This window comes from Eublepharis macularius, chromosome 7, assembly GCF_028583425.1.
Source record: "Eublepharis macularius isolate TG4126 chromosome 7, MPM_Emac_v1.0, whole genome shotgun sequence".
Lineage (NCBI taxonomy): Eukaryota > Metazoa > Chordata > Lepidosauria > Squamata > Eublepharidae > Eublepharis > Eublepharis macularius.
Window position 1 is genome coordinate 5,534,291 of NC_072796.1, and position 24,412 is coordinate 5,558,702.

The 24,412-nt window shown below is 48.4% G+C and overlaps 1 protein-coding gene across 1 annotated transcript in view; it reads right to left on the minus strand.

The window, feature by feature from the left end:
- The window catches only part of PSD2 (pleckstrin and Sec7 domain containing 2), a 91,249-nt gene that overhangs the window by 62,089 nt on the left and 4,748 nt on the right, over positions 1–24,412 (minus strand). Inside the window, exons 3-6 of the mRNA XM_054985238.1 lie at positions 22,079–22,273; positions 16,107–16,187; positions 12,471–12,583; positions 7,262–7,320 (exon numbers count right to left, since the gene is read on the minus strand). Of these exons, the coding sequence (XP_054841213.1) occupies positions 7,262–7,320; positions 12,471–12,583; positions 16,107–16,187; positions 22,079–22,273 (448 nt within the window). The remainder of the gene's footprint in view (positions 1–7,261; positions 7,321–12,470; positions 12,584–16,106; positions 16,188–22,078; positions 22,274–24,412) is intronic.

A 24,412-nucleotide genomic window follows, 5' to 3' on the forward strand; every position in this document is an offset into this window, starting at 1 on the left:
CACACAGTACATAGCAATGGTCCGTCATCTTATTCAAAGTGCAGTTATTAAGAGACTTTGCACTTTCCCTTCTGTGCAAGACTTTAAAAACAATATAAAGGAGGAAAGAGAATTTTCCCCTACAACAGAACTTTCTCCCATTCATCATATGCGAATACTGGATCAGAGCTACCTAGCACTGTCTACGTATCTAATTCCCATGTCCCAGTCTCTATGGTGATAGTATCCAAGTACATGACAGCTGCACGTGTTGAGGGAGAAGGAGAGCAGGAAGGATTTCCAAATTAGAGTGTCAATGCAGACCACAGGGAGGGAGAGTTCACACAGCCACTTCCTCCCCGCAGTTATCCCTGCAGATGTCCAGACAATCGCGAATGTAGGGAGCTGGGCCAGCCCGCTTCCTCCCATTAATTGAAATGCTGATCTTGACACGTTCTCACACCTTAAAGAAATGCAAATTGGCAAATCAAAGGAGCCTACAGTACTTGTTCTCACAGCAAAAACAGAGGTGAAGCTGGGCCTGCCCGCTTCCTCCCATTCTCCTTCCCTGTGCATTCAGTGAGTGTGTGGATCTGTCACATGCTACTGAATCCATGCCATGGAGTCGAGCACAAAGGAGTGGTAAGAGGTGCTGAGCTTCTGGGAGATATTGGAGCAATCTCCCCCAAAGGAGGGTTGCGGTCTGTGCAAGTGTTGTGGTTACATCACAAAGGTTGCAAAATTATCTAGCCCTGGAAAGTCCTGCGCAACTTTGGCTGTCATTTGCTGCTGGATTCTGATGCCCCAGCTCCTGTTATGTTGTAGGGCCTGTCTGTACAGTACAGTGCCCTCGGCTGAGGGCTGGGCGTCAGCTTCCTGGGGGCACTGCATTCTATGGACAGGCCCCGTGGCCCAGTGGGGTGCCACATAGCACAGCATCTTCAGCTTAGTACAGGAACCCAAAACGGCATCTAAAGTCATCTCACGAGACTTCAGGCCCCATTTTGGTTTGCCATAGCAGGCTCACCTGGGCTATCCAGGTCAGGGCCTCCAAATGGCTACGGACACTAAATAATACGATTGCCAGGTCTTCTGCTATAACCCTGTTTGTTACCTGCTGGCACCTGAAGTGCTGGCAGAAGGAAAGGCAGAGAGATATGGAAGCCAATGTTGGCTCGCCGACATCACTTCTGGTGAAAACTAGAAGCGACCTCATGGATGCTCCAGGATTTGCAAAGCATTCAGTTTCCACCAAAAGTGATACCACCGCACTGGCGTAATGCTGGCGTGCCAGTCCACATGCACACCCCCAATTGCTTCCAGCGGTTGCCAGTGTAATGCAATCAGCATAAAGATACAGTGCAGTATCAGGAGATATGCTGGTGCCAAGGTGGGCCAGCACTGTACTGGTGTCGGCGTATACCTGAACCATGTCAGGGGCTCGGGAAGAGCACGGCTTAGTTGGTATTCTAAGCTTCTTCAGCCTTCTCCCTGACACCAGCTCTGGCTTAATGGTATATCAGCAACAATGCCAACATAATGAAAAATTTCCCAACTGTAAAAATACAACTACCTGCCACCCTCAGCCTCCCAGCACATCTCCAAGCCACAGTGCCCCTTAGGACACCAACGAAACCTCAGGCAAGAGATGTGTTGCTCCCATGCCTCTGGCTTCACGTCTGGTACTCTTAGCACGCTCATCGGGGAGCTCGGGTGATGGGGACTCTAGAAAAGGGGCACTTCACACCAACAGCCATTATCAAACACTGGTGTAGCACATTTCTAATTCTGCACTGCTCAGAACCTCTGCAGGTGCTTCCCCTCAGACCACCAGCAAACAGGAGTCTCCACAATTCCAGCAGGGACACCGGACCCCACACAGGTAAACAAGGAAGGGATGCTGTCTCTCAAGCTTTGACCCATTCAGATGTTTCTTCGTGCCCCAATGCACCTCTTCGGTGAATTGCTTCCAGAACTGTTCCTCCCTCCACAGAAGCTAGCAACAAGGCACAGTGCAGAAAGGGGGAAGGCCGGATAGGCGGCTGGTCTGTCCCTGCACGGTCACTCTGATATCATGTTGGTGTCACTCCACAGGGAATAAACCTTTGCTTCCACCACCCCACATATTTATTTGTTTTATTTGCACCCCCTCCTTTCTCCACAGTCCAACTTCCATCTTTCTTCTCTCCTGCATTTTATCCTCAGCATGTGAGGGAGATTAGGTTGAGAGAGTGTGACTGGTCACCCAGCAAACGTCTGTGGCACAGCAGAGACTTGAACCAGATCCTAGGATCTCCCAGAACTAGTCTGGCACTCTAATCACTATGCCACACTGGCTACTGTGCAGGATCCATGGAGCAGCTCTGACAGAAGACATGGACCCCACAGTGCAAAAGCAACTCCCTAAAAGAGATGGGTAACTCCTGACACAGTGGGGTGCACTGTGTCCTTCATAGACATAGAGAGCCAGTTTGGTGTAGTGATTAAGAGCAGCAGGACTCTAATCTGGACAGCCGGGTTTGATCCCCCACTCTTCCACTTGAAGCCAGCTGGGTGACTTTGGGTCAGTCACAGCTCTCTCAGAGCTCTCTCAGCCCCACTCACCTCACAGGGTGATTATTGTTGTGGGGATAATAATGACATACTTTGCAAACCGCTCTGAGTTGGCATTAACTTGTCCTGAAGGGTGGAATATAAATAGAATGTTATTATTGTTATTAAGGGGTGGTGGTGGAGAGTGCCCTCAAGTCATAGCTGACTTACGGCAAACCCTGGCAGGGTTTTCATGGCAAGAGATTAACAGAGGTGGTTTGCCATTGCCTGCCTCTGAAACCCTGGTCTTTGTTGGAGGTCTCCTATCCAATCCTGAGATCTGACGAGCGCAGGCTCACCTGGGCTATGCAGGTCAGGGCATCCTTCAAGGGGTACATCCTGCCGAAGGGGAAGGGAGAGTTGAGGGACTGCAAGAGCATCGTGTGCACAGTCTGGGGAACCTACTTGCTGTTGGCTGCTGCTGGGGAACTCATGACTGTCCTTGTGTCTCTTTGGACTCTGCTGGGCGTTCACACAGCAGCGCCAACTACTGCCGGTGTCTTGTGCGGGGGCACCAAGGAAGGGAGAGACCCCAAGGGTTTCTGGGAGCAGGGGCAGCAGAGGGATGGTGCATGTGGCATTGCTAACCAAAATGAGTGGGGTATGGGCCAGCAAATCAGCGTGAGAAGAGGGGTGGTCTTTGCCAATTGGCAGCAGGGGCAGCTGACCTGGGCACCACATTTTGGGGGACAGCTTCCTACAGCCTCATCCCCTGAAGGGAGGGGGGGGGGAAGAAGAAGAGAACGTTGGTGTTATTGCTTGGACGTGCTCTGGCTGGGACTTCTAGCTGCAGCAGTAGCTCCTGCCCTGCTCACAGGGTGTGAGGGCCACCCCTTGCCTGCCCCTGGGGTGTGTGTGTGGGGTGGGGGGGAGACAGCAATAGGCTGGCAGTGATTCTGGGTCTCCGTTCCAGACTTTTGCCTGAGGCACCAGAATCACTGAGATCTGACATGCGCAAGAACCCTTCCCAAGGGTTTGTGGGGATTGTGTTTGATGTGATAGACCTAGAAGAGTTAGCCATGTTAGTCTGTAGTTGCAAAATAGTAAAGAGCCCAGTAGCACCTTTAAGACTAACCAACTGTATTGTAGCATAAGCTTTCAAGAACCACAGCTCTCTTCTTCAGGTGCAGCATCTGACAAAGAGATCTGTGTTTTTTGAAAGCTTATCCTACTATATAAAAGGCTAAGCATATTCAAGTCAACTCACTTCATACCCTGGTGCGGCACCAGAGGGCGCTGCTGTGGAGGGAAGCCCAGATGAGGCATAGAGAGCTTGCCACAGTGGGAAGCCCAAGCTGAAATCAGGCACGGAGCAGGCAGCAATGCCCGCCCCCCGCCATCACCCAGCTGGGATCAGGAGTAGAGAAGTTGGCAACACTGGCCTGCCCTTCATCCAGCTGAGATCAGGAGTGGAGAAGTTGACAATGCCCACCCCCTGCGTTCACTCAGCTGGGATCAGGAGTGGAGCAGGTGGCAATGCCTGCACCCCTCCATCATCCAGGTGGGATCATGAGTGGAGCAAGTGGCAATGCCCGCCCCCACCTTCACCCTGCTGGGATTAGGCGTGGAACAGGTGGCAATTCCTCCCCCTTCACCAAGCTGGGATCAGGCGAGCAGCAGGTGGCAATGCCCGCCCCCCACCTTCACCCAGCTGGGTCAAGAGCAGAGCAGGTGGCAATGCCCACCCCCATCTTCACACAGCTGGGATCAGGAGTGGAGAAGTTGGCAATGCCCGCCTGCCCTTTACTCAGGAGGGGATCAGGAGGAAACGCCTGCCCCTCCTTCACCCAGCTGGGATCAGAAGCAGAGCATGAGGCAATGCTCATCCCCTTTCACCCAGCCTGAATCAGGTGCAGAGCAGGAGGTAATGCCTGCCCCCAACTTTACGGGGCAGGGATCAGGAGTGGAGCAGGCAGCAATGCCTGCCCCCTTCACCTGGCCAGGATCGGGCGAGGAAAAGGTGACAATGCCCACCCCCTTCACCCAGCCAGGATCAGGAGTGGGGCATGAGGCAATGCCCCCCCCCCAATTCAACCTGCTGGAATCAAGTGCAGAGCAGGCGGCAATGCTCCCCCCACTTCACCGAGCCAGAATCGGGGGTAGAGTAGGAGGCAATGCTCATCCCTTCTTCACCCAGGCAGGGTCAGGAGAGGAGCAAGAGGCAATGCCTGCCCCGCAGTCACCCGGTCGGGATCAGGTGCAGAGGAGGTGGCCATGCCCCCACCCCCGGCCTTCATCCGGCCAGGATGAGTGTCGGAGGAGGAGGGGATGCCTGTCTGCCCACCCTCCCCTTTCTAGAGCCCATTGTATTTCCCCCCACAACTGGCTTTCTTGCTAGTGCTACAATAAAGTCGGTTAGTCTTAAAGGTGCTACTGGACTCCTTAATGTTTGATGGTGCACACCCTTCGCTGTGATGGGGACCACTTCCGGGGCTGTTTGGTAGCCTCAGGGCGTACCTGTGCAAATCGCAATGCCAGCATCTGCCCTCTTCCCTGCCCTGGTCTGTGTGGCTGGCTTCAGCACCACGGATGCGAGTGGATGCCTAACGGTCTGCTCTTTGCCATTCATTTACATGCCCAGCCAGGGGTGTGGTTAGGGGATTGTTCCAGACAGTGTGAGGTGTGGGTTCTAGTCTGGACTCTTCTTTCTGTTCTGCTGCTGATCCAGTAGTCGTTGGTCGAAAGGGGAGTTTTGCATTCCTAACACCATTCTTTTCAGTGGGATTCAAACCATGCCTCTTTACCCCACTGAGCAAATGGGGAGCTTACAGGAACGCTTTCCGTGACTATGCGGCTGTGTGTTCCCTTGTTGCTGCCCTAGAGACACTTGCCCAGTAAAGGGAGCCAGTCCCTCACCATAGCCACAAAACCTCGACCCTTGTGCAGAAGAGGGCCGTTTCCACATGACTTATCGGCCTCTGGAACATTGCGCAAAACACGTGGAAGATAGCATCTTCTTGCGTGAAATTGCGCCAGGAAGATGTGATGTTGCGCAAAACTCCCGGATGATAGCATCTTCCTGGTGCGATTTTGTGGGAGAAGACACTATCTTCCGCGTGTTTTGCACAACGTTCTGGAGGCCGGTAAGTCGTGTGAAAACGGCCAAGGTGTGGTACCCAATGGGATCATCTCTGTCCCATGAGCCGTGATGCTAGGAATTCTTGAACTCCCTCTAGTTTGCCTTGTATCCTGTTTGACCCTGGTGAACAGGGAGCTGTTTTTTCCCTTCTTTTGACAGTCAGTCCATATCTGTTCCTTGACTTCCCTTCACTGCATTCCTTCCTAATAATGCCGTAAAGCACCACTGCCTTTTCCTGCCGAGGTGGCCGCCCACTTTCCCCACCACATCACCAGAGGAGTCACTGAGGTTTTTTTTTTTAAAGTCTGGAATTGCTATTGCGCAAAGTTGCTTCCTATATAAAATTGAGCTGGTTTTCACTCTATTGTCCAATGCAAAGTATTTCAGCACAGAGACAAGACGACCGCTTTGCATCCATTGACAATACTAGCTAATGTCACTTTAGGGTCGCTCTTTTTCTAGTTCTTTGAGCCGCTCTGAGAACTTTTACCAGGTCCCATTCCTACTATCAGTTACCAACTCCAGATTGGGAAATTCCTGGAGATTTGGGGTGAAGTCTGGGAAGGGTGGGATTTGGGGAGGGGAAAGCCATCGGCAGAATATAACGCCATAGAGTCCAGCCTCCAAAGTAGCCATTTGCTCCAAGAGAACTGATATATGCAGCCTTGAGATCTGTTGTAATTCCAGGAGATCGCCAGGACTCACCTGGAGGTTGGTAACCCTACTTTTTCAGCTCGCCTCTACCTGGCTGGTATTAAGCAATACAGCCTCTGGTGCCAAATTCTGTCCAATCAAGGGGTGAGACTGACCAGAAGTTGAGTTCTGGCCCTATAGGCCTGACCTTCTAGGCCATTTACCAACAATATGAACATGTTTCTAAAATGGATTCTCACTGTATTGCTTTGAGAGCATTGGAAGATGGAAGCCTCTATTAGGTAAGCACAGCTTGTCTGTGCACTTTGAAAGGGAGCTATCCAATATGTGGTGGGTACCAGTGAGGGATGAAAAGAGGGCTTGGAGGGGCACAAATATTTTTAGTTGAAATGGGGACTCTCAGGTTGTTAAAATTTCAAAACAATGGATCTATAGCAAGAGGGATCAGTGCTGGCCAGTGCTCCCAATTCCAGATCTCCAGAACATGGGCTGATTCCGCACACGTTGGATAATGCACTTCCAATCCTCTTTATAGATCATTTGGAACGGATTTTTTCATGTGCGGAACAAAAAATCCACCTCAAACAACTGATAAAGTGCATTGAAAGTGCATTATCCAACGTGTGCGGAATCAGCCATGGTTTCAACTGGCATCTGGAAGAAAGCCATCTTTATATCTTATGCCCCTATCATATGTCTTATTTTATGTCATTCTGTTATGGCCCACCAACACAACTCTCTGTCAGCTCAACCAGATGTAGGTAAAAGAAACTTTCATTACAGTTGTGTGTGATGGACTTCTGCTGTCTGCACTTCAAACGGGAAGATTCGAGCTTCAAAAACCCCTTCTGTAACCGTTTAATCCTGCTGTGGTACAGATCCCCAGCTTTCCCAGGTAGCAGTAAAGCTACCTAAAGGGCAGGGGAGAATCTCAGTTTTTCTGACAGCTACACTTACATGTCCATGCAGATCTGTATTGAGCAGCATCAGGGCACAGGTAAGGGTATGAATTCCATCTGAAAGACACAAGAAAGATAACCTGCTGTCATGTCTGCACCACATGCATGCCATTATTTTAAGCTGAGCTGTTACAGTGAGCCACTGCTGTTATAATGTGAACCATTATTGATGCTGCACTTTGATGTCATATTGCCAATGCCATAAATTGCCTTGCTTTCACAGACCTACTGAAGCCGCAGGTGCCTTATCTAACTGCTTTGAAGCTCCCAGGACTTCTGACCTTGTAAACTGTTCGTTCTCATGAATCACTGTGTTTCAACTTTAATCTTATGCCTTCCTAGTGTCTAGACTTGATATGTAAACTACGCGAGGAGTACTCAAAACTGCTTCACGCCAAAAGTTATGTTTTACTGTTGGGAGGGGGGATGAGTTAATTGTGCTCGATAAGAAGAATGGTTTTCACACATTGAGGTATTCCTTTCAACTTGCTTGTCTGCTTGCTTTTCTTCTGCGCAATCCTATGGACATATCTGTGGATTTGACGTGATTCCTGAATAAAGCCTTTCAACCAAGATCGTGGATTTCTTGATGTGGGGGTACAGGGGTCTACCTGCCATAGCCTGTCATCCATAGACAGACACCTGCTTTCAGGGTAAATAATATTACAAATCATATTCAAAATAATAACAACAACAACATTCAATTTATAAAATAGTAAAGAGTCCAGTAGCACTTTTAAGACTAATATCTGACGAAGAGAGCTGTCGTTCTCGAAAGCTTATGCTACAATAAAGTTGATTAGTCTTAAAGGTGCTACAGACTAACACGGCTAACTCCTCTGGATCTATTCAATTAATATACTGCCCTTCAGGACAACTTAATGCCCACTCAGAGTGGTTTACAAAGTGTGTTATTATCCCCACCACAATCACCCTGTGAGGTGGGTGGGGCTGAGAGAGCTCTAGAAGAGCTGTGACTGACCCAAGTTTACCCAGCTGGCTTTAAGCGGAGGAGTGAGGAATCAAACCCAGTTCTCCAGATTGGAATCCTGCCACTCTTAACCACTACACCAAACTGGTTCCTGTTTCCACTTAGTTCATGAGGCAAGATGACATTCCAATAGTTAAAAACAGAATTTGAGGAGTGTACTAATACAGCCTCCTGGCTCTGTTACATTCCAAAATCAGGGATTTTCCTGGAGTTCACCTTTTTTTACTCACCCCAGTTTCATTTTTTTGGATAAATTAATCATCAGAATTTCAATTTCACAATTTCATTATGATTCTCATTACAATCTTAACATTACATCTCATTACAATCTTAACATTATATTCCCAAAAACCTTCTGATTTTTTCCCTGCAGGTTTTGTTTAATAATAAAACTTAGCTTGATAAACACCATTTAAGAGTTCAATATGCTTCACGTACTTTATCTCAAGACTTTGTATAATCACCCTATAGGGTAGGCCAGCCCCGCTGATTAGGATGGCCTAGTCTAGCCTGATCTCATCAGCTCTCAGAAGCTAAGTAGAGTTAGCCCTGGTTAGTAATTGGATGGAAGCCCATCAAAGAGGTCCAGGGTTGCTACTCACAGACAGGCAATGGCAAGCCACCTCTGCTAATCCCTTACCTTGAAAACCCCTTGAGGGATTGCCATAAGTTGGCTGTGACTTGGCACTTTACACACACAAAGAATGCAAGCATCATGTTGTAGACAGAGGAGAGGAAACACGGGATGTGAGGGCAGCGGCTTGTCGCCCAGTGAACTGATGGCATTTTTTGAATCGCGGTTCAATCTGTTAGGTGCTTTTCACACTTGTCAGCGTTTCAGTATCTGTTCTGCTCCCCATGTTTGCAGGAGTTCCACACTTGCAAGCTAGTCATGAGATGTAGAATCGATATTTGCTCACAGTATCCCGATTTTCCCACCTGCAGACATACTGCAATTTTATTTTGAAGCCGCTGCTGAGTCGCATCTGGCCCAATTAATGTCTGTACTCCCCTTCTGCTTCTCTTCTCCCCCTCTTCCCCAGGAGCTGATTGGTCTGTGCGGATTTAACTACTCCCGCCCCCCTCAGCTCTCTGAACTCCTTTTCCTCCATTTTTATCAGTAAAGCAAGGTAAGAGTCATAAGGCTGCTTCTCCATTGGCTTCCTTCCTCCCGGGTATGCAAACACTCTTAATTTTTTTTAAAAGCCAGGAACAATTCCTAACGTTGCTATTTATTCCCTGTTGGCTTTAAAAGCCAGGGAAGGATTAAATGGCTGCTTTTACCTTCCTCAGTGGTATGAACACACTCTTTTATTTTTTTCAAAGCTAGGAAAGTGTTGTAACATTACTGCTAATTTCTCCTGGCTTTAAAAGCCAGTTAAGGGTTAAATGGCTGCTTTCCCCTCCCTCCTGGTGTCTTCTGCTAATGGCAAAGAGGAAAAAAACAAGTGTTTTGCACAGCAGTTTGCAAAACAAAGTGGCAGGGAAGCTGCTGGGAGGGAATGAAGCAGCGGCATTTAACCCTTTCCTGGGCTGGCTTTAAAAAAAATAAACGAGAGTGGAATAAGCACAAAAAGCACATGTTTTCCCCTGGAACTCTGCCATCAATTGCCTCTCCGGTGGGCACAGGACAGCCAAATCAGCAAATACAGGGAGCGGTGGGTGCGTTCATCATGCAAGTGCCAGGAGCGCAAAGCATGCACAAAAACAAACATGCAAAAGGCACAAGATGTGCCAGCCCACCCCCTCCTGCTGGGCAATCCTAGTTCCCCTGGAGGAAATGTCAACTTCAAAGGGTGGGCTCCAGGGCTTTTTTTCAGTGGGAACGGAGTGGAACGGAGTTCCGGCACCTCTTGAAAATGGTCACATGGGGTGGCCCCAACCCCTGATCTCCAGACACGCATGGCGCAGAGGGCAATCGAAACTTCCCTCTGTCTGGAGGTCAGGGGGCGGGGCCACCAGCCATGTGACCATTTTCGCTGAGGGCAATTTAAACTTTAAAAAAACTCCCCCCTTGCTCCAGCTGACCCAAAGTGATGTCATTGTGCGGTCTTGAGTTCCACCACCTCTTTTCCCAGACAAAAAGCCCTGGTGGGCTCTATCACAGCACATCCCAGCTGATTCCCTCTTCAGGAATTTCCCAAGATGGAGTTGTACAGTTTTAAAATTATCAGATTAGTGGGCAGGGCCAAGGGCAGAGGTGGGGAAGGCACTGAATGACTCGAGGGTAGAGGTAGGTGGTAGATCCAGAGGAGTTAGCCATGTTAGTCTGTAGTTGCAAAACAGTAAAGAGTCCAGTAGCACCTTTAAGACTAACCAACTTTATTGTGGCATAAGCTTTCAATGACCACATCTCCCTTCGTCAGAGGTAGGAGGGTCTTCAATGGCTCTCAAGATGGCATAAAATTAAACATAGGCAGCTCTTGGGATCACATCAGAGACAGCCCTGTCTGAAAAAGACAGTTTGTGTCCATTCCGCTCCACAGACCACAAAGGAAGTCCGGGGGGGGGGGGGTCTTGCTAAGCACTCCCTCTCTGTGGGAGGCTATGAGGCTGGCTGACTTCTCAGTTTCTAATAGGCAGACTGGACGCCAAAGGAGGCAGCAAGCGAGGGGCGTTTGAGAGGTGCGGGCTCTTCTGTGTCCTCATTTCTCTACGACTCTCTGCTTTAAATGAAATGCTTGGATGTATGTTAAGGAGGCATGTGGGGTCATGTGCAACATTCACTCAGTCATAGGAGGCAAATTTGTGTGCTTAATGGAAGGGGGTTTGAAACATGGCATCTTCTCAGCCTGCATTTCTGTTGTTTTTGTTTCTTTCATCTCTGAATTGCCACTGAGGGCCAAGCTACAAGTGACGAATGACACTTGCCTGGCAAGTGAACAGACTCCTGTGTATTCCTCCCTGTTCATTTGCCATTTACTTGCGCTCCACTTGATCAAGTGGAGGGCAAGTGAACAGGGAGGAATACACGTGAGTCTGTTCACTTGCCAGGCAAGTGTCATTCGTCACTTGTAGCTTGGCTCTAAGCTTTGTATTTTTTGTGAGTTCAGACCCTGGTTACTGTGAATGTCCTATGGGCTTGATCTGTGGTGTTATTCCTTGTGGGAATCAGAGCAAAGGTATAGCAAAAACGTGCACTGCCAATATGACAGCCGGCACCACCTACCACAATTTCCCCCACCCCTCCTTTTGGGGAGGAGTTGCTGCAAGGACTAAGGCTGCCCAGCCCAGCAAGCGTATCAAACGCAGATGGATCAGTGTTGCCAATTTCGGGATGGGAGATTCCTGGAGATTTGGGGGTGGAGTCTGGAGAAGGCAGGTTTTGGAACCTCAGTGGAGCATATTTATGTATTTACTTCATTTATACCCCCTTTCTCCCCAGTGGGCACCCAAAATGGCTCGCAACGTTCTCTTCTTCTCCATTTATCCTCACAACAACCGGTAAGGTAGGCTAGGTTGTGTGACTGACCCAAGGGCACCCAAGCTTCTATGGCAGAGTGGGAACTTCGACCTCCCAGATCCTAGTCTAATGCTGTAATCTCTTTGACACACTGACCTATCAGAGTCCACCTCTGAAGCTGCCATTTTCTCCGTGGAACTGATCTCTGTAGTCTGGAGATCCACTGCAATTTTGGGAGATCTCCAGTTCCTCCCCCCACCCCCCGAAGCTGGCAACCCTAGAATGGAAGGATTTCCCAAGGCATGGCATGGTCTGTCCCAGAAGCAATCACTTCTATAGAAGAAGAGAATTTACAAAGCATTTTCAGCTCCTTGTGCACATTCAACTTTGATGTGGAACTTGGGGCAGAGCTGTGAGTTTTTTCCCTCTTTCCTGGCTGGCCAGAGGCAGCAACGTAGCCAAGAATTATCCTGGTGCACTGTTAGGGTTGCCATCCTCCAGGTGGGGACTGGAGATCTCTTGTTGTTACACTTGATCTCCAGATGACAGATGAAATGGAAGGAAAAACCTGCTTGAATTGCTACAGTGACACAAAGCAATCAAGTGGTGAAACATTCTCCCACGCCCTCTTCTCCAAAGGGAACCAGCCCAGCTAGCTCCTGGAACTTTATCACTTGGAGAAATTTCAATCAATTTTCCAAGATGATATTTTTAATAGAAATGTTTTCCCAACGAGCCTCTTAAGCAGCTGAGGTTGTGGCCCTGTCAGTTCTGCGGTATGAGGGCTCGGCTGTGGACAGAGGGAAGTGTTACCTTCAGACGTGCTCTCCTCCGGATTGCAGTGGCAGTATCTGTGCGAGAAATGGATGAGGACACGTTCCCGTTCTTGTGTCTCTCCCATGAGGGGAAAGGCTTTTAGGAATGTCCTAGAAAAAGGGAAAGGACAGCAAAGCAAAACTACGTGAATAAGAGGTTCACTCTCAAATACTGCGTAGCGAAGACAGACCATAGCAGCCCCAGTAGCTCAGGCTAGCCTGACCTTGCCAGAGATGGGAAGCTAGGCAGGGTTGAACCCAGAGAGCACTTGGATGGGAGTCCACCAAGGAAGAACAGGGTTGCTATGCAGGCAAAGGCAGCAGCAAGCCGCCTCTCCTCATCTTTTGCCTTGAAAACCCCATGAAGTGGAACTTGATGGGGCCTCCATGGGTAGGTTGTGAATTGACAACACACACATACACACAAGACATATAGTGAAGTGTTTAATTCAGATAACTGTCTCAGTAGGGTTTCTTTACTACAATTCTTGAGTATATTATCCAGTTATGAACAACTAGCAATAAAGCCTGTTGTGTGAAAAAATACGGGGGGGGGGGGGCTCTAGAAAAAAAAACAGCGGGCTCTTGTTGGTAATTTTTTTTTATTTTTCAGTTTTTCATATTTGTATTCTGCTCTTCTTCCCCTCAGCACCCTCCTGCTCTGGCCTGGGGGCTGCTGTGAAGTGCCTGCTTGCTGCTGTGAGGGAGCTCGGCAGATCAATGGCCTGAGCACTCCTCCAGGCGGCAAGTGGGTGCTTCGCAGCTGAGGGGAGGCACGGGGAGGAGTGCTTCGTCTGTCGATTCAGTGGGCCACCTCCTGGTGGCAAGCAGGTACTTCACAGCGGCCTGGAGGCCAGAGACGTCAGCAATGTACCTGTGCGAGGGTGAAAAGTGAGTTGTCGCCAATACAGCTTGCCTTTGATATAGTAGGTTAACTGTATGCATTATGCTAAGTGACGCATCCACACAGACATATGCAAGGTCCCCTGTCAGGGGGGATCTTGGGATTGTGTTTGCCTCTGTCAGCTACAGAAGAACAGTTTCCCTTCCTGATTCCGGTATGAAAGTCTGGGCAGGGCCAGAGGGATAAGCTGTAGGGCCACAGCCAAAGGGGCCTTGGCCCTCGGTTCTTGCAGCCTGTGGCCTTGAGGGAACAAGCTGGGTTACAATCCAGACCAGCCCCAGAACTGTACTGAATTTTTTTTGTTGCTGGTTGTGTGTGGTGGGGTGGTGGAGATTGTCTAATTATATTTGTGAGAATTTTTGTAAGCCTGTGAGGAGAAAAGAGGGATATAAATATTTCAACCGATAAACCAGTTCTGTAGAAGTCTTAATCTTGAGAACTTGCAAGCTTGCGCATTGCTACGTGTCATCTGGGTTGGTCTTTTTAAGGAAGGGTGACATGGCTTATGGCTTTTGGATTTTTGGTTGGCCCAGTACTAGGTGCACTCTTTATCCAGGGGAAGCAGGGCTTTTTTCCAGCTGGAACGCAGTGGAACGGAGTTCCGGCACCTCTTGAAAATGGTCACATGGCCGGTGGCCCTGCCCCCTGATCTCCAGACAGAGGGGAGTTGAGATTGCCCTCCGCGCCAGTGGCGCGGAGGGCAATCTCAACTCCCCTCTGTCTGGAGATCAGGGGGCAGGGCCACCGGCCATGTGACCATTTTCGCTGAGGGCAATTTAAACTTTAAAAAACTCCCCCTTTGTTCCAGCTGACCCAAAGTGATGTCATTGTGTGGTCTTGAGTTCCACCACTGAGTTCCACCACCTCTTTTCCCAGAAAAAAGCCCTGAGGGGAAGAATAGCTCCATCCAAACATTTGCTCCCATGATTCTCATGGTAAAAAGTTCACTAGGCTGCCGCAAAGACTTTGGGACAGATGTCTGGAGTTCAGTGTTGGGAACTCTATTTCTAGGGCTTGATTTCAATCAAGACCACAGCCTGTGACAGAAGTGGGCTTCTGCCTTCCCACTGGAGCTGTTTTAATAGTAGGCCATAGGGTTGGAAGGAGGGGCACCTGCCACTTGCCTGGTTCCTCCTGCACGCTTCTGCTCGTGCACGCGCTTTGTGTGTGTGCCTTTCCGGCACTTGTGTGATTATCTCAGTTTTGGAAGCGATGTCATGCCAGCTGCATGAACGCGCCCGCACTCTATGCAGGGACGATTTGGCCCATTTGGTGCCAAAATCGGTCCCAAATGAAGTGCAGGAGCACTCCCCGTGGCCGGCGCAACAACATGGCTCGTCACATCCGCTGAGAGCGCATGCACCATGTGTGTTCCCAGAGTGCCTGCTGGTGGCGGGCAATCTCCAGGGGGCTTGCCACCTCCCACCAGTTGCCAGCCATCAATGGGCAACGGGGCAAACCCCAGGAGTTTGCCAACCATCAGCAGTCACCTGGGAACCCCAGCAAAACCCCAGGGAGTAGAGTTGCCAATTTCCAGGTGTGTTTGGACTAACAGTGGCCTGGAGATCTCCTAGCATTACAACTGACCCCCTGACTACAGAGATCAGCTCCACTGGAGGAAACAGGAGCTTTGGAGGGTGGACTATATGACATTAGACACCACTAAGGTCCCTCCCCTCCCCAAACCCCACTATCCTTAGGCTCCACCCCCAATTCTTCAGGAATTTCCCAACCTGGAGTTGGCAGCTCTACTGGCAAGTCTCTATTTTCCCTGTTGGGGGAACTTACAAGTAACCCTCTGTTTTCTGGGAGCTCTGGATTTTGGTCTCCGTGCTACTGAGCCTCAACAGATTAAAACCTTTGGGGAAAGGACTGAGAAAGTTACGTTCTGCTGCTTGGGTGTTTTTAGCTTCAAAAAAGTTGCTTAGAGGCACTAAAGGAAAGGAGCACATCTCCCCTCGTCCCTGCGGTTAAATACGGGTAGGGAACACCCCCCCCCACCCGCCCCTTCTAACTCACAGCTCCAGTAGGGTGAGTTCTTCTTAATGGGGGAAATCTTTGCCTGGGGCCCCCTGGAGGCTCTTGGGAGCTCTGCAGGCTAAACAAGCAGTTGTCTGATTATTAGGTATATTAAATAGGATGTGTGAAAAAATCCAGACTGAGAGTCTCTGTCGTACTAAGTACCTAGGGATGCTCAAGTGAACCTCATTTCACGTGTTCCCCCCTCCAACCTCCCATGCACTCGCTGGCACAGTCACACTTCAATTTGCTCCACGTCACATGTTCGATATCAGTTCCTCCTCAACTGCTAAAAGTATCCATTTCCCCCAAATCCATTAATTGAAATGCAGGTCTTGACACTTTCTCACACCTTAAAGAGAGCTGCTGTAGCACTTTTCACAGCAAAAACAGAGAAGAATTGGCACTTTGCCCTCTGGAATCACTTGCAGATGCAGTCACACAAAGGGAGCTCCCGTAAAACCAGCATTCCCGTGCACTGAGCAAGAACAGCCTGCACGTGAATTGAGGGCTAGACATACAATCTTGCACTTGAGCGTCCCTAGGTACATAGTAACGTGTAGAGAAATTCTTAGAAGGGATAAACATATAGACTGGAAATGTTTGATGGTTGTAAAATGCATGAAATTACTTAAGGGTGACAAGCAGAGATTGGAAACGAGTGGCCTTACCTCTTTATTCATTCCTTGGAGATCCCTGACTGCCACTCACCTGAGTGCTTTGTCCAAGGTCAGCCCGGTGAAGTCAAAGAAACGGAGATATTCTTCTGCTACCAGTTTGCTAAACTCATTACTGTAATTAAGGAAACCACAATCAGTCAGAAAAGTTGGTGAGTGCCTCAAGGCATCTATTGCTGAACGGAGTTTGCCTAAGCCAGCCACTTATTGGCTGTATGCAGGGCTTTTTTTTTTCTGGGAAAAGAGGTGGTGGAACTCAGTGGGTTGACCTTGGAGAAAATGGTCGCATGGCTGGTGGCCCCGCCCCCTGATCTCCAGACAGAGGGGAGTTGAGATTGCCCTCCGCGCCGCTGAGCGGCGCGGAGGGCAATCTCAACTCCCCTCTGTCTGGAGATCAGGGGGCGGGGCCACCAGCCATGCGACCGTTTTCAAGAGGTTCCGGAACTCCGTTCCACCGCGTTCCAGCTGAAAAAAAGCCCTGGCTGTATGGCTGATGTGTGTGTTTGTGTGTATGTAATGGAGAAGGTGCTTCCTTTCTGGGCCACATTAAATGTAACCCTAGCTGCTGTAGACCAATTTTAGAAACAGGGTGCCAGAGAACACCTGCTTAATCCCCTACCAAAAAAATCAATACTTTTGCTTCAGTTTTATTTGGCATACATGGAGGAATACGATTTTAAAACAGGTATCCATAAATTCACCGCTGTCGTAGCCAGCATCTCTGGCAAGTGGGATGTTCAGCCTCAAGAAAGGGGGGGGGGGAAGGCAGCAGACTGCATACTGTTAATAAGACAGCCACATCTGTGGAATCTTGTCACAAACAGCTTCTTTGCTCGCTCTCTTCCCACTCCCCAGTTATGGCAATATTTGGCATTTCTGGAGAATCACAGGACAGCAGCACACATCTGAAGGGGGACAGAAGATGTCAGAATAATCCTGGGCTTGCATTTAGTATGCAGTTCTTGTCCAGATGCTAAAATATTACATTTAGAGGAATTCCTTTTTGATGTAGCCTCCTTGGATTTTGGAGCTCTGCCCCTTTAAAGCAAAAGCAAGACAATAGTGTCAGGATGGAGGTGTCATTTAGAAAGTCAATTTTCTCTTTTCTGCATTCCATTTTCAGCGATTGAGGCCAGGGTGCCTTTAGGGAGTGGGCAATGATGCTATTTTCATGCTGCAGAGGCATCCAGAGCATGGAACTGGGGGCTGTCCCTTTCTCTATCAGACCTCTCAGATGAAACTGTCTCCCATTAGAGGATATTTTCTCCTTGTCTAATAAAGGCATCATGTATTCAGGACACTTAAGCAAGAAAGTCTTTCCCCTATCATTAGAGAACGGTAAGTCTACCCCAATTCCTACTCCGGTCTATTCAGTGTGGCTTACTCTCAAGAAAATGCTCTTTAGTTTGCACTGTTAATTGCCCTTCCTTCTGGAATTCCAAACCGCTCCCAATTACAAATCAATTACTTCCTAAAAATGGCATTTTGCAAACTGAAACAGGGCCCTAGAACCTTGATTTTCAAGTAAGCGTTACCCTCTTGCTGCCCAAAAGGACCAGTGTCTCTTGGCATTCAATATTTTCCTTCTGAGAACTGAATTAGAATCTTTGCCACACCATAATGTGTGAATGGGCCAACACAGAAACGTTCCATGCAGGCATAGCTTCAGGGTTCAGATTTGCATGAATGGAAGTTAGACCTGCATGGATATCCACAAACTGCCAATTCACAAGTTACGAGCTCGCACGTATTAAGAGTTCATGGGGATGTGCGTGCTCCCCATATGCCCAACCGGCGGGCTTTTGCAGTGCATGGATGGAACACCACTGCAACATCTGCAGAGGGCTCAGCCAAACATTAACACCTAAAGCAGCTCAAACCCAAGAAAATTACAATTACTATTGTGCACATCTTCTCTCACTGGCAGTTTCCCCATGCCGTAAACCCTCACACAATACTGGCGGCTGTTCCAAAACGGAGGCAGGCATTTTTGTAGAGCCACCAGCGTTCTACGAGTGCTACTTTTAAGTCATAGGGAGACAGCCTCTCTCTCCCTCTCTCTTTATCTTGAACAGGACAGAGCTTTACAGGTTGGCAAGAGTGCGACCCAGGAAGGGTCTCCACACCAAGCTACTCTTTCTAATACTACTATACAGGGCTTTTTTCTGGGAAAAGAGGTGGTGGAACTCAGTGGGTTGCCCTCGGAGAAAATGGTCACATGGCCGGTGGCCCCGCCCCCTGATCTCCAGACAGAGGGGAGTCTAGATTGCCCTCCGCGCCGCTTGGCGTGGAGGGCAATCTCAACTCCCCTCTGTCTGGAGATCAGGGGGCGGGGCCACCAACCATGTGACCATTCTCAAGAGGTTCCGGAACTCCGTTCCACCGCGTTCCTGCTGAAAAAAAGCCCTGCTACTATATAAAAAGGCTAAGTGCAATCAAGACAACTCACTTCTGACACTGGTGCGCCTCCAGAGGGCGCTGGTGTGGAGGGAAACACAGACGAGGCAGCCAGATCTCCAGAGAGCATACCATGGTGGGAAGCCCGGGGTGGGATCAGGTGTAAAGCAGGCGGCAATGCCTGACCCCCAACTTCACCCAGCTGAAATCAGGAGTGGAGGAGGTGGCAATGCCCACCCCCCCACCTTTACCCAGCTAGCATCAAGAGCACAGCAGGTGGAGCAGTACTTGCCCCTATTCACCTGGCTGGAATCAGGCATGGAGCAGGAGGCAATGCTTGCCCCCTTTTCACCCGGCCAGGATCAGGAGCAGAGCAGATGGCAATGCCTGCTCCCCCTGCCTTCATCTGGCTGGGATCAGTGACAGAGGAGGATGGAATGCCCTCCTACACGCCCTCCCCTTTCTAGAGCCTGTTGTATTTTTTTCCACAACGGGCTTTGTTGCTAGTCTCCGATATGTGTAGCCTGGTTATGCTGCCTTTTGAGGGAGAGATGATAACATGGGACCTGTGCTGAAAGGGACACTATGAAAGGCCCCAGCTCTGAGATTTAGAAATGAAAACAGACTCCAGGACAGAGCCCCGGCAAGCTCTAGCATAAGTAAGCCCTGAGGGAAGAAGTGAAAATGCTGTTGGGGTCTGTACGGGAAAATAAACTCTTTAAGTTCCCTTTCCCCAATATATCTGGGCAGTAGCCAAGTAAGGGGATGTCAACAGAGGGAAGGGCTACCTGTCTGGTGGAGTCTCTTGGAGGGGGAGAGAGGCGACCTGGTTAGGATTTGGGGCAGGGCTCTCTGCCCGATAATAGAGGTTAGACAGGCAGTGGGTACTACCCTTTATTTCTTGGGAAGCCCCCAGACCTGTGAAGGGAGGTTTAGGGGAGTGGCAATGTGTAAGGGGGGGGGGTCACATAGGGCAATACCAATAGGAAGAGAGGTTGCCCCTTTCAAACTGTCAGTTCAACAACTCAAGAGAAAAAGAACAAATGCTTGATATTTATTTTTTAATTATTATTATATGTTTATCTTACTCTTACTCCAAGGAATTTAGGACTGAAATTTAGGACTCTTACTCCAAGGACTTTAGGACAGAAAGAGGTCATGCAAATTTGCTCCCTGGGTGAGGGGTCCACTCAAGATTGGAGGAAATGTTTTTTTCTTTTCAACTGGTCACCAAAATGTTATGGAGGCAGCTGTGTATAACAACAACAACATTTGATTTATATACCGCCCTTCAGGACAACTTAACATCCACTCAGAGCAGTTTACAAGGTGTGTTAATACCCTGTGAGGTGGGTGGGGCTGAGAGAGCTCTGAAAAGCTGTGACTAACCCAAGGTCACCCAACTGGCTTCAAGTGGAGGAGTGGGGAATCAAACCCGGTTCTCCAAATAAGAGTCCTGCTGCTCTTAACCACTACACCAAACTGGCTAAGATTCCTGTATGCAGGGCTTTTTTTCCTGGGAAAAGAGGTGGGGGGACTCAGTGGGTTGCCCTAGGAGAAAATGGTCACATGGCGGGTGGCCCTGCCCCCTGATCTCCAGACAGAGGGGAGTTGAGATTGCCCTCTGCGCCGAGGGCAATCTAAACTCCCCTCTGTCTGGAGATCAGGGGGTGGGGCCACCCACCATGTGACCATTTTCAAGAGGTTCCAGAACTCCATTCCACCACATTCCAGCTGAAAAAAAGCCCTGCCTGTACGGGTCTTGAGCCCCAGAAGGACTTCAGAGCCCATACAGGTTTTTGCTATCAACACTCATAGATGACACCTTTGATTTCGAATTGGGCTCAATTAACTGTACCATTTCCCCGAATAATCTGAAGACAGCTTGGTTTCCCCCTCTGTGCAACAAGAAGGACCTCCACCTGAGTCCCTGGGGAGCAGCTGCCAGAGAAATCAGACAAGACTTACCCTGATAGACCCAGGCTCTGACTTGGGATAAGGCAGCTTCATATGTACAACTGCAAATAGGGAACTTTCTTCGCTGTGATGGAAAATTAAGGGTTTGCCTTCTATCACTGATAATGGTGCCAATTTTTTTTAAGGATAGATTTTCACTACAAAATTTGCAAATGTAAGATGGGAGGAGTCATATTTGTAAAGAAATGCTTGCCTTCCCTTCATGCATTTCTCCACTTCTTTATAGCTATTGTCCATGGGTGCTTCGGTACCATTTGGTTTTTGTTTAATTCTTCGGCATAAATTTCCAGACAACGGAAGAACCTGCGGTGAATAGGATGATGTCGATGTCGAAATGCTATGCATCAAATCGGATGTGGCCATGAGATGAGGTCAAGGAGGGCAAACAAAGTTTTTAAATTGCGCTCCCTCTGAATAAAGAGTGGCCAAACAAATTCATCTCTGCGGCCCACCCAGGTAACTGGGCTGATGCCCTCCATCTTCCTGCACAGTGCAGGTCGTTTTGCTGGCAGCCGAGATTCAGCTAGGCATGCTCAGGCAAGGATTAGCTCACATGTTGCTCACTGGCTACAAATAGAGACCTGGTTTTTCAATTATTGGATCTGTTGTTTGTCTGTTCATAGGTGTTTGGCAGTTTGTTTCCCTGCATTCCTTACTGATCATGCAGTTCGGCACAATTGCTTTTTTGCACATGCACATTGAAGTTCTACTGTCATTTTCCTAAATGTTCTGAAGATACGTTGCTGTGTATCTCCTTAATTGTTTACATAGACAATGAGATCACTCTCTTATTGTATAAGTCATTCACAAATAAATGCTGTGTTTTGATAAAATTCATCTAAGTAGTCTTCAGGGACACTAATGGACAGCAATCAGTTTGAATCAGCATGTTTGCATATGCACAGTTTTGGGAAAACCCAATGCAAACCAGTTTGGCTAGTGCTTGCAGATGCTGGGCACAAACTGAACAGACGGAGTGATCAGCTCAGATCCGGTTGCTACCATCGAACATGGTAAGTGCGACAATTGAATGTGTTCCTGATGAAATTCACAGCATCCCCAGATTAAGTTCTAGTGATGTAAAGGTAAGGAGGGCCATCTGGGGATGTGCTTGCTTACACATGTCCATCCACATGTGTAACGGAGTTCTGGAACCTCTTGAAAATGGTCACATGGTGGGTGGCCCCGCCTCCTGATCTCCAGACAGAGGGGAGTTGTGATTGCCCTCCGCGCCACTCAACTCCCCTCTGCCTGGAGATCAGGGGGCGGGGCCACCCGCCATGTGACCATTTTCTCCAAGGGCAACCCACTAAGTTCCACCACCTCTTTTCCCATTAAAAAAGCCCTGTGTGTATCCCATTGAAATTAATGCAGTGCACATCTGACTGCATGTCCTCACACACATTCTGTCCTCAATGGGCCAGTGCAAGGGAACATTGGCCCACTTGCCTCAACATCTGGGGCAAATTTGCGCTGCCCCCTTGCAAACAATTTAGCATCTTATTGCAAAGAGGCGTGACAGTAACTGGAAAGAGGAATGAGCTTCCCAGGAGTGGAAATGTTCATGAAAAGCCTTCCCGCCATTTTTACTCTGCAGTTGTTCCATCCCTGTTATTTCAGGCTGTTGCTTACTTCTTCCCAAGTTGGCGTGCCACGTCACAGTGCTTGAACCCTTCGAGGTGAAAAAGCCTTTTGGCCAGTCTCTTGGCGGCCTCGTTGTCTGCTTTGCAGCCGTTGGCCAGAGTGTCCGTGCTTCCCTGGTCCAGTTGTTCCATGCTGCCCATATCAGAATCTGAGTCAGAAAGTGTGTCTTTGATGCTGGCATCGCTGAAAGAACAAACTGCAGGTTAGTAAGGAGAAACGCAGCATGAAGGTTTGCAGGGCAGGTGGCATTCTCAGGCCTTCACTGGGGAAATCACCAACTTGGTCTAGTTCAGGCCCCTCCCACCAAGAAAACATTTCTGGTTTTTCCCAAATAACTGGGCCTCGGGTAGTTTGGATGTTTTGTGACAAATGCAAAGATTTCATTGACAGGCAGTTCAGAAGGTACAAGGTATTGTTCCCATGGGCAGATACAACACTGACAGATACTGAATTTTTTTGTGAAATGCCCTTTGCGATCTTGTCGACTGAGGTCTGTCATATCTTGTCCAAAGGGGCCAAAAGAACCACATATCACAGCTGATTCACATATGAAGTCTGGGAGGATTTTCTGCTATGATCTCTCCCCGGCCCTTTGTGCCGATATTTAACAAAACAGGGCCGATTCCAGACGACTAACCTGAAGGCGCTGCATGCCGCCATGTTCCGGATTGCGATGGGGAAAATGCAAAATATTGCGTTTTCTCACACAAGTTTGGCGCGACATCGCGCCAAACTCGCGCGAGAAAACGCGATATTTCGCGTTTTCCCCGTCGCGATCCGGAACATGGTGGCATGCAGCGCCTTCAGGTTAGTCGTCTGGAATCGGCCCAGGCAACAATAGACATTTTTTCAGTATGCCAGCTAACAAGTACTTTTGTTTTATTTTAAAACAATTTTTAAAACAAACTATTTTGATCAAATATTTCAAATTGTGGTTCTATATGATACTGTTGTTTTTCTAAACCAAAAAATCTCAATATCTTCTTAAAATCTGCTTTTAAGAGTCTAAAGATCATGCTGACAAAACTTGGCGTTTTAAGGGACAGTATTCCATTTATAAGGAGCCCTGTGGCACAGAGTGGTAAGCAGCAGTACTGCAATCGAAGCTCTGCTCGTGACCTGAGTTCGATCCCAGAAGAAGCCAGGTTCAGGTAGCCGGCTCGAGGTTGACTCAGCCTTCCATCCTTCTGAGGTCGGTAAAATGAGTACCCAGTTTCCTGGGGGTAAAGTGTAGATGACTGGAGATGGCATGGCAACCCACCCCGTAAAAAGTCTGCCAAGAAAACATCATGATGTGATGTCCCCCTATGGGTCAGTAATGACTTGGTGCTTGCACAGGGTCACTCTTTTCTTCTTGGCTTTGTTCCAGGCACCATCTCTCTCCTTCTTCTCCTTCCATCTTGGAAGCATGGATGCATCCATGTGCATCCTTAGACTAGATAGGTAGATAGGATCTATCTCTCATGCTTTCCTGTCAGAGTATGGAGTTCCTACAATAAAGAACGCTTGTTTCCTTTCTAAATATAAGTAAGCGTTATTTTCTCTCCTGCACACACACATCAGCCAGCAGAACCAGCTCACAACCACCGATAATCACGCTTCCATTGCTAAATGATAAACTCTGCTAATGGTTCAAACATGGAATCTTTTAATTAGGTTTGTGGGGCCAACATACGATTTATTTATCAGAAATCACCCAGCATCACAACATTATCTGCTTTAGTCACCTCTCTTATTTCTTTCTCCATCTCAAGATCAAGCTCAAGGGTTTGATCAGTAGGGCGATAGTATACCCCCACTTTTAAGTTCCCCTTAGGGGCCAGTTTCTCCATCCATATCATTTCTGTTAGGGAGTTCATTTCCAAGTATGAGTATATTCAAACCTGAATATAAAATGTTGTGTGATAAACGGCTCCAAGCTCTTTTTGGCTTTAATGTGCCTAATTTCAGACTGGCTGGGAGTGGTACACATCCCAACTGACCTTGAGATATTTTCAAACACGTTCTTTCTGTACGACCTCTGTAGCAGCGCGGGGGATCTAACCTGGTTTCTTGCCCTGGATTCTGTTGCGGCCTTACTATGTAGCTTATTATTATTAAGGATTAATTATTATTTCGTACAGTGAGTATAAACATAACCCCCTACCTCACAGCTTCCGGCCATAAGGAGTTTGCATCTCATTTTGGACAATGAGGAAAACATGCAATAGAATTAAGATGCACCTCCATAATTTTATGTCTTGAAAACTAACTTTTTAAACAAAATTAACAAAACAAAATTGTGAGAATGAAACCTCATAACAACTTTGAGTTTGGTTTGGA